The 10,688-nt window shown below is 43.1% G+C and overlaps 1 protein-coding gene across 1 annotated transcript; it reads left to right on the top strand.

Annotated features, from left to right (window-relative positions):
• Nucleotides 1-762: 762 nt before the first annotated feature.
• On the top strand, nucleotides 763-7,860 carry LOC121272093 (cocaine- and amphetamine-regulated transcript protein-like). The gene is made up of 3 exons (XM_041178536.1): nucleotides 763-906; nucleotides 1,636-1,719; nucleotides 7,753-7,860. The coding sequence occupies exons 1-3, from the start codon at nucleotides 763-765 to the stop codon at nucleotides 7,858-7,860; spliced, it is 336 nt and encodes a 111-aa protein (XP_041034470.1).
• The last annotated feature ends 2,828 nt before the right edge of the window (nucleotides 7,861-10,688 follow it).

The following is a 10,688-nucleotide window of genomic DNA, read 5'->3' as shown; positions in this document are numbered from 1 at the left end:
AAGAACAAAATGTTGTTCATCCAATTGGAGCCTCCATTCAAAAAGAATGAATGGGTTGGACCCGACCCGATAACCATTGCAGCTGCTGCTACCCACTAACAATTGTTAAATATGAGCTCCGGGACAACGCGTCCAACACTACCAGATTCACATTGCTGTCCGGGACTTCATAAGTGTTCTTAAAATAAATAATTCAGCATATCAGAAACGCAATTCTGCATCTTTAGCTGCTGAATGGCAACATAATCAAAGCGGCTTTTGTTTTTAAATACTTTTATTTTGTTGTTGTGTCCTTTTCTGGTTATTGACGAAACCGTACATTGTGTTAAATAAAAAACAAACTTTACAACGCGCGTTTCTTCCGCCCTGAGTCTAAGTGCCGCTTGCTGCATTCCGAAATGTTCGGAGACTTGAATCGGGATCTCTCTGAGAGAGTGATCTCTGAACATCTTGTACCTGCAGGCCATCAGATGGTGTTATGAATGCTGCTGGTGACGGAGCACTGCGATTGGGGCTGGCTGATTTGGCAATTTTTTTTGAGTGGGAGTGAACCGTTTTTGATGTATTTTTCAGCGATAACAAGAAGACTTCAGTGTACCAATCGCCAAGGCTCTTTTGCTCACTCGTAAACTGGGAGGAGCAAGCGAATGGTTACGGATCAGTAACCCTCTTCTATAAAAGCTGGGCTCCTGACTGAGAAGTTAAACGCTGTAACCATCCCGAGTCTACTTTGGTGTGTCGGATCCCAGTCCGTTCAGCACCATGGAGAGCGACCGACTACTTGCCGCTATCTGCCTCTCTATCCTCCTCTCCCTGGTTAGCGGCACCGAGAACTCGGACCTGGAGACCAGAGCTCTGAGAGATTTCTATCCAAAAGACGTATATCCTTCCAGCGAAAAGGAACTGGTCAGTTTTATTTTGGTTTTTATTTTTTTTTTGCCACTTTGTTCCTTTGACAAAAGGTTTCCCGAGTGAGCTTTAGAGGGGACTGAGTGAGAATCCTGTACAGTTTAAGATTCAGAATTAGAACCGTGTGAATGTTAACACAAAATCAAATTGCCACGGATGCTGAAGATCTGAAATAAAAAAAACAGAAAGCGTTGGGAATATTTATCAGGTCTGGCAGCATTTATGGAGAGAGAAACAGAGTTAAAGTTTCGGGTCTGTGACCTTTGATCAGAACTTTTTTATTAGACATTTTAAAAAGTCTGTCTAGGGTGTTGATCTGACTTTTTTTCAAAGTAAAGAGGCACTAGGAGTTAAAGTAAAGGAACTATTACCTGAGCAAAGCAGCGCTGGAATAAAATGATTTGAGATTGAAGTCACGATGCTCCGACCAGCCTGAGTGTGGGCCAGGTTTGATGGACCAGTGGTCAATTCTTGTCTGCACGTTTCATATAAGTAGCTGTGGGGGTGGGGGAGGGGTTAAAATGTTCTCACGAGCATCCCCTTTATGGTAGTATTACAGCCCCCATGTTCCAAATGACTCTGGGTGGGGGGGGGGGGGGAATCTAATGCCTGTCGGGTGCTGGTGAGCAAATTGATTCGATTAAAACGCTTTGAAGTACTTATTTGCAAGGAGTTTATCTGTTCCCACCGATTGTTTCAGCAAGCCCTGTCTGATCTGACCCACAGCTCGGAGCGCTGCAAGAAGTTCTGGAGAAACTGCAGAGTAAGCGGCTTCCCGCCTGGGAGAAGAAGTTTGGACAGGTCCCACTGGTAAAGTCAACCTGTTCTGTTTAAAATGTCTGTTTCAATCTTTGTAGTTTTCAGTGACAGATTCTTTTTGGCGTTTTAAGATAGAAAATGGGCTGCAGCTCAGTAGAGTGCCCGAGGAGGGAGTACTGTCAACGTTTCAGGTGGGGTTCTCCCTAACCCAGAGTGTACACCGGACAACAGGAAGCCACTTTCCCTCTGAGACACGAACTGTCCTGGGGCGCCTTTCCTGCCTCTGCGGCCTTTCCCTTTTTATCGCGTTAGTCGGCTCTGGTAACAGGTACTTGTGGCCAAAGGGGTTACGGGAGGGAAGTGCCAAGTAACCGCCCCCAACCTGTGATAGGGTCACCCGGGTTGAAACAAAGACAACATTTCTTCATGGAGATGTTTGCGGGATTCCCGTTTAGCGTCCGACGAAAACTGAGGCAGTTTTAACTCAATCCCAGTCAGTCTGGAAACTAAGGGGATCGGGTACAACCGCCTTTACGTTCTAATATTACACCCTCTTGACTTCAAGGTTGAGGTGGGTGATAATCTCCCTCTAAAAATGTCCACTGAATTGAAGGAGATGGGAATTATCAATCCACAAGACATCAAATCTCAATTTCCACTTCATTGCGTCACTTATCTACCTACACGCTGCACCACCAATGAGACAGGAACCAATTCTACAGAAGCGGTAGGATTAAAGGACGAGAAAACGTTTGTAGACAGCCCCGCTACAGAATAATATTTCTTATCTATTTAGTTGACTAATCGCTCACTAACCATGTCAATCTGGAGATTCTCTTTCATTTATTCTGGTCGGCTTCATGAGTTCCAGATCCAATTTGGGATGACACTGTTTAGTGCTGACTGGAGATTTATGGTTCTTGCCCAAGTGTCTGAATTGACTCGACTGTCGTTGTATTCCTACAAAATGTAAAAGGGTTTCGTGTTGAAGTATGTAGCATCCTCCCTCTATAGGTGTACAGTTTTACCATGATCAGCATTCACCATTCACTTCAGCGCATTGCCAGCAGACAGACAGCAGCCTGGGTCTCCAGCCATTGAATTACTTTTTCCAGTAACTGTCCCCTTTGTGCAACGTTTTTAGGGAAACATTGGACGGTGCCGGCTACCTGGAGTGTTACATTTGAGTTCAGTGTCCCTATGTTGAGAAAGGAAATCCAGTCAGTGTTCCTGCTCCGAATCCACTGAGGTGGATTTAAGAGGAGGACAGGACCCGGCTCTGTCGAGGTTCCTGGCCAAGACTCACACGATTAATGATTAAATGACAGCAAGGCGCCTGGAGCCCTCAGAGCAACGATAAAACTGGTGATGAAGAAAATGTCCAGAGAGGAAATAAACACTCTGGAGGTTGATTCTGTTAGAGTGTTCATCTTTTTATGCTCATAATAGTGAGAGTGGTTCAGGGTTAGATACCAGGGCTTTAAACACAATTGCATTCTTTCACTTTATCTTAATGCAAGAGGATTCTTAAATGAACTGAACCCTGAAAATTCAGTTTGGTAAAGCCGTGTTTGATAAAGGTGCATTGCGTGCAAAAAGGAGCTTTCTCATTTAAGTATGACCTGGTATTACTATCCTCCGATCTTGCAGAAGATTTAAGAGATGGCAGTGGGTTAATTGAATATAAATCATGTTGGAACTTTGCGGCAAAAATGAAGGACTGACTAGATAAAGAACAAACATTAAATTAGACAAAATACTTGGTTTACCTCCCAAAAAAATCCTCTTTCAAATGAATGAGGTCCTGTTTTAAATTATCCTCTCTACAACTATTTGATCACTTATTATAGGGACATATCCATGAACAAGATTTTGCAATATTTCATTCTCACAAGGACAGAAAACATACCGTCTTCAGTAACATGTAATTTATTCTTAGATATTGATTTGCATGCTTGCTATAAAGATCTGAAGAAATAACCAGTCTTCATCTGATCAACTTGTGGCCTGAACAAATTTTTACAAACTTGAAATGAAACAGAAATTTGCATTGAAGCAAAGTGTGAGAATTTAACTTTGCTCCCCGTCCTTTTTCTCCCCTGAGAATTGGCTGGAGATTTAACGGTGCGACAGATTACAGCTGATCCGTGCCTATTCTCCAGCAATAGAGGAGCAGGAATTCGGCCCGTCGAGCCTGCTCCGACATTCAGCAAGATCATGGCTGATCTGATGGTGGCCAAATCCACTAACCCGCTCCCACCCCCCTTTACCCATTTCCCTAGGCTCCCCTGTGTTTTTCATCATAAAAGCAATACTGGGTAGAATTCGGGACAGTTGCTGTCTCCGTCATCACTCCACTCAGTACAGAACAGTTGTGCCCTTCATAAGCCCATATTGGCAGGAACAATAATGGCACGTGAATAATGTTAATGTGCAAATCACCCAGCAACTTGTGGCCATTGAGACTTGCCCGTAAACTGTAAATCACCACAAATTGTTGGACAGTTTGTGACACTCGGTCCTTAGTCTTGATCCTTAACCTCCCGGTGATGAAGGTTTAGCACATGAATTGGCCATTAAACTCCTCCCAGTAAGTTGCCTGGAAACTAGCAAGTGCCCTTTTAACAAAGTGATCATTGTTATCCAAAAATAAAATACTACAGATGCTGGAAAACTGAAAAAAAAGGCAGAAAATGCTGGAGATGGTCAGTACCTGTGGAGAGAGAAATAGAGTTAATTGACCGGAATTTTACAGCCCGCCCGGCGGGGAGGGGCCGTCAAATATGGCGAAATTCCATTGACTTCGGCGGGACCTTAAATCCCGCTGCCGGCAAATTCCACCCTTGTGTCAGAATTCAATAGTTGTTATTGAATGCAAATAAAACTCTTTTACCTAGAAAGCCAACAATTATAAGTGTGGAGTCTCATTCCTTCAGGTTGTGAATTGTTTTAGGAGGTTTTTTTTTAAATGTAACATTTTAATTTTTTCTTACTTTTCCTTTCTGTCTCTCTTTTCCTTTTAACGTTTCTTCCTTTTTTTTCTCTCTCTCTCTTTTGGCACCTAATTTGACCTCGAATTCATCCGCTCCAAATTTCATTCTCCTCAATCTTGCCTGTTTATTTCTCAATTCTGAAATCTATTGGTTAAGTAGATAAGACTGCTGACCCCGTTCTTCACTGAGGTCCCAGATACCCCATTGCTTTCGCTGCACCTTTATCCGCTCATTACTTCCAGCAAGTTATGGCGCAAAAAGAAATTTGAGCGGAAAGGTCTAACGACCACAGGACCAAAAGCTCCAATCCAGGAAAATCCACTCCTTTGTTTTCCTTACGCCGGTTCAATTCCTAAATCTGAATTACCTGGAAAAACTCAGCAGGTCTGGCAGCATCGGCGGAGAAGAAAAGAGTTGACGTTTCGAGTCCTCATGACCCTTCGACAGAACTCGAGTTATATAGCTTATATTTCAACTCTTTCTTGGACTCGAACGCAAGTTCTGTCGAAGGGTCATGAGGACTCGAAACGTCAACTCTTTTCTTCTCCGCCGATGCTGCCAGACCTGCTGAGTTTTTCCAGGTAATTCTGTTTTTGTTTTGGATTTCCAGCATCCGCAGTTTCTTTTGTTTTTATGAAATAGTCGTTGTTAGCATTCCCCAGGCTAGCAATAATCCTTCTGGCGATTTGTCACCCATTAACTCCATTGGGAAGTGGACCTTTGTGTACTGTATTTGACTGCGATAGCCTTGCAATGGGATGGTGGGCAACAGCTCTTAAGTTCAGATGTGACTTGTCTGAGATACCGGGGGGCACTCGCGTCGTACCCATGTTGGAGTTAGAACAAACAACGCGACTCTCACATGAATACCGCACGGTATCCTTCCACAACTTTGAAAAAACCCAAAACTCCCCATCAGCACAGCCAAGATTAAATTGTCTTGGTTTTTTTAAGTAACTGATAAAATGTCAGTAATGTGGACGAACTGAGCAATGTTCTGATAGTCAACTAGTGTCCGAAACAATTCAACAAGCATCAAACTACAACTGGTGGGCTTGTGTTTGCTTTCTCCTCACTGACCTGAGCTATTATCAAACAATTTGAAATCATTTTTTCTTGTCTTACAATTGAAGGCTTATTGGCTGAGGAATGGTAGTGTTTAGGGTCTTAAACTCTCCTTGATAAGAATCACTCTGTAAATCTAGACTCCTCTAAGCTCTCCCAGTAATGTACTTTGTCTTCACTTTCAGAAGCTCATACATCCATTTCTAGCGTCACCTCTACCTCCTTTTTAAAATGCTGCTTAATTCCCAACTCTTTGACTACGTTTTTGGTCCTAATATCTTGATATGGCTAAGGGTCAAATCTTGTCTGAAGACCATAAGACATCGGAGCAGAAGTAGGCCATTTGGCCCATCAAGTCTGCTCCACCATTCAATGAGGTCATGGCTGATCTGAATTCCTTAACTCCACTTTCCTGCCTTTTCGTCATAACCCTTGATTCCCTTACTGATTAAAAATCTGTCTATCTCAGCCTTGAATATATTTAACCCTGCCTCTACAGCCCTCTGCAGTAAAGAATTCTAGATTCACTACCCTGAGAGAAGAAATTTCTCCTCATCTCTGTCTTAAATGGGTGTACCCTTACTCTGAGATTATGCCCTCTGGTCCTAGACTCTCCCACAAGGGGAAACAACCTCTCAGCATTTACCCTGTCAAGCCCCCTAAGAATTTTATATGTTTCAATAAGGTCGCCTCTCATTCTTCTAAACTCCAATGAGTACAGGCCCAACCTACTCAACCTATCCTCATAAGAAAATCCCTCCATACCCGGTATCAACCTAGTGAACCTTCTCTGGACTGCTTCCAATGCCAGTATGTCTTTCCTTAGATAAGGGGACCAAAACTGTTCACAGTATTCTAGGTATGGTCTAACTAGTGCCTTATATAGCTTTAGCAAGCCTTCCCTATTTTTATACTCCATTCCCTTTGAAATAAAGGACAACATTCCATTTGCCTTCTCTATTACCTGTTGAACTTGTATGCTAACTTTTTGTGATTCATGCATGAGGACCCCCAAATCCCCCTGTGCTGCAGCTTTGTGCAGTCTTTCTCTATTTAAATAATATTCAGCTCCTCTATTCTTCCTGCCAAAGTGCATAACCTCACACTTTCCCACAGTATATTCCAATCTACCAAGTTTTTGCCCACTCATTTAACCTGTCCACATCCTTCTGTAGACTCTTTGTGTCATCCTCACCATTTGCCTTCCCACCTATTTTTATGTCATTCGCAAACTTGGCGATAGTACATTCACTTTCCTCATCCAAGTCATTAATATATATTGTAAATAATTGAGGCTCCAGTACTGATCCTTGTGGCACTCCACTAGTTACAGGTTGCCATCCTGAAAAGGCCCCCCCTTATCTCAACTCTGTCTTCTATTAGTTAGCTAATCCTCTATCCATTCTAATAAACTAGCCCCAACAGTACAGACTGTTATTTTATTAAGTAGCCTTCTGTGCAGTACCTTATCGAATGCCTTTTAGAAATCCAAATATATTATGTCTACTGGTTCCACTTTATCTATCTTGCTTGTTACCTCCTCAAAGAATTCAAATAAATTTGTCAGGCATGATTTCCCTTTCATGAAGCTATGCTGACTCTGCTTGATTTATATTGTGTATTTGTAAATGTTCTGTTATTATATCCTTTATAATAGACTCTAACATATTGCTCCTGTGAAGTGCATTGGCAAATAAAGATGCTATATAAATGCAAATTGTTGTCATCTTGTAACCTTGCTATTATTATTGCCTCATTACTGTTAAATTATACATAGCCTTAAACTGAACCCAACTGGAAATTAATTCCAATTTCTTGAAAGTCATTTGCTTCATGAGCTGAGAAATCTGTTGTTGGAATCTGTGAACAAATATTTTGATGTTTAGTGGTAGCATCTTGTTTGGATTAAATGCCCCATTTATATGCTGTTAATTATATGTAATGACATCAAATATATATAAATGCAGCAGCTTTAAATTGCATTGAAGTCTCTAACCAGTAAGTGTTTGTCTTTGTCAATTTCCAGTGTGATGTTGGGGAACAATGTGCTGTGAGAAAAGGAGCCAGGATTGGGAAACTCTGTGACTGCCCCAGGAGTTCTGGCTGTAACTTCTTCCTGCTTAAATGCTTGTAGAGAATCCAAGAGATTTAGTAAAATCACTTCTATTTACAAAAGGAAAAAGGAGAAAATGAAGACATCTGCTGGACATATTTTGCATACAAAAAAATAGTTAGTGCTTCGCAGACTGTCATAGTACATAGAACTGTTCCTGTACAATAGCCTTGTTCTGTCTGTGTTTGTGTTCTTTGGAAAGACTGAATCTATTATTAAATATGTTATCCTGGTTTTCTTAAAGAAGTCTGTCTGGTCTCTAGATTTCCATGTTTTGGTACAAGAATAGCCAGTTTAGGTGCAGTATAACAGGTTGTAGCATTGTCTGCCTTGAAATAAAATGGTCTTTCCTTTAAATGTCAGGGATGTCGTTTATCCAAACACATCTGCCACATTTTAAAATGTTAGGTCAGCTCACAATCATATTGCAAGATGGATTTGGCATCTGTTGCCCATCCTAAAATGCTCTAATACAACTGAGAGGCTTGTTCGGCCACTTCTAAAGGAAGACAACAGCAACCATACTGGCATAGGAACTGGAATCACAATGTAGACCGGATTGGTAATAACAGCAGATTTCCTTCTAGTAAAGAATGGAGGGAGAGTAAAATGTCATTCTGCGGTGAACATAACTCCTGAGTAGTATTAAATGGGAGAGCTTAAATAAACAGATTGGGTGTCACTTATAAAAAGGGCAAGGCAGATTTCTCAGTCTTTAAACCCAAGGTGAGTTTAGCTTTGTTTGGGTATATTTCTCTATGACAATACATATTTGGTTTGTCTTGACTTTTGCACCCCCTCCCGCCACCCCACCACATTGGTTCTCCTCGGTCCACACACCTTAAGAACAGAAGAACATAAGAAATAGGAGCAGGAGTGGGACATTCGGCCCCTCAAGCTGCTGCACCATTCAATAAGATCACACCTGATTCTTTGACCTCAATCCACTTTCCTGTCCTATCCCCAGATTCCCTAGTTCCCTTAGCATCTGAAAATCTATTGACCTCTGCCTTGAACACATTCAGCAACTGAACACCCACAGCTCTCTGGGGTGGGGAATTCCAAAGATTCACCACCCTCTCAGAGAAGAAATTTGACATCTCAGTCCTAAATGGCTGACTCCTTATCCTGAGACTCTGACCCTGAGTTCTAGCCTCTTCAACCAGCAGGCAACACCCTGTCGGCATATATTCTGCCAAGCCTTCTCAGCCTAGGAATTAAGTATCTGAGAATGTAGCAATCATTAGTTGGCTAGATTCAAGTGCTTCACAAGTAGGAATGTATTGGTGAAATTCCAAATCAAACTGTCTGCATTCCCTCATTGGGGATCTTGGGGTCTCCTTGGTGTCTCCCATAACAGTTCATCTGAGATTGGGAGATCAGAGCAGTGAAATCTGTATCTTCCAGTAACATGGTGATACACACCGGTGCTCCTCTGAGCAACATCTCCAGACCTCCTGTGAATCTAGATTCTAACTAGAAATAGCCTTAACTCAGCGTCGTTAATTCTCATTCAGATGCAATCCCACACAGCAGGGAGCCATCCCATTCTGAGCTGAGGTAAGCCTGTAATTGTCTAATTGGCTCGAGTTAGGTTGCACAATAGAGGAGACAGTTGATCATAAAATAATGACCTTCATTTCCAACTGAAAGATCCCCATTAATCTGCATCAATGTACCCGCGCTATGTCACTTATACTGCACAGCCTGTTTAGAAGGCTTAATTCTGGATTTCCAAGGGTGGGGTGGGGTGGGGTGGGGGAGAGGGGTGTATTGCTTCTCGTCACTGCTTTGTAAGAGTTGGCTGGCAGCTGATGCAATGAAAGAAGCCCACACCACAGCCATGACATTCTGCCGACCAGGCTAAACGAGCAGAATGTGGGACCTCTGCCCCTCAGTAGGGGGATATCTTGCCCTTGAGAGCTGCGGCCAATCTGATTGGGCAGTGCTGGGACTGCAAGGAGGCCCACAAATATAGAGGAATTAGATCCCAGAGAGAGGTAAATTGGGTGGGTGGTGGGGGGGGGGGGGGGGGGGGGGGGGGGGTGGTGTGTGGAAGGGAGAAAGGTGATGTTGGACAGGGAGGAATCAGGGACCCCAGTGAGGAGGGGTGCCGGTGTGCAAAAGGGATGGGACGACAGGATTTGGAAGCCAGGTGTGGGTGGGGGGGGACAAAGTGGGTGACATCATCATCAGTGGGTGTATCCCCAATCCGCACAGGGCACCCCCTGTAGGATGTACGCCTTTCCTTCCCACTTTTTACGCAGTTTCCTTAAAAAACAGCCTGCCCACTTGCACCCGCCTGTCCAGGACAACCATTTAATGGCATAAGCAGCATAATATTCTGGTCAATTGGCTTGGTAACAAACTCAGTTAACCATTACTTCTTTATTTACATAAGGTGGGGTTTGGCAGCTGATATTGGTGCCTGCCCACCTACCCTGTTAAGGGGGATAGCTCGGAGGTGAGTGGGAAGATGGCGGGTTTGCCACCCTCATATTTTACATGGCATCCCTCATCAAAAGAAGGCCGCAGTGGTTGGGGGGGGCGGTGGTGTTGGTGGTGGTGGTGGTTGGGGGGGTGGGGGGGGGTGCGGTGAAGTGGTAGAGTCCAGCCCAAAGTCTAAGTTAACACCTTAGAAGGTAGGTTGTCTTCTAAAGATCATTAATACTGAAAATTGAAACGTTGAATGCATTTTGCCAGTTTCTTTCTTTATACCGAGATGTTCAAGTTACTGCCATAAAAGTTGACAAGTTTGTCAACAGTAAATGGAGGCCTAACAATATCCGAGATAGGAGCCCCTTCTGTCCTCAGGGTGGAAACCTGAGTTCCAAATAACTCTACCATCC

This window comes from Carcharodon carcharias, chromosome 32, assembly GCF_017639515.1.
Source record: "Carcharodon carcharias isolate sCarCar2 chromosome 32, sCarCar2.pri, whole genome shotgun sequence".
NCBI classification, from domain to species: Eukaryota; Metazoa; Chordata; class Chondrichthyes; order Lamniformes; family Lamnidae; genus Carcharodon; species Carcharodon carcharias.
Note: the sequence above shows the minus strand (reverse complement) of the source record. Positions and strands in the feature narration are given on the sequence as shown.

Coding starts and splice junctions, on each gene's coding strand:
- LOC121272093 (XM_041178536.1), top strand. CDS start 763: ATGGAGAGCGACCGACTACTTGCCGCTATCTGCCTCTCTATCCTCCTC. Junction 907..1,635: donor CTTCCAGCGAAAAGGAACTG/GTCAGTTTTATT, acceptor TCTGACCCACAG/CTCGGAGCGCTGCAAGAAGT. Junction 1,720..7,752: donor AGTTTGGACAGGTCCCACTG/GTAAAGTCAACC, acceptor GTCAATTTCCAG/TGTGATGTTGGGGAACAATG.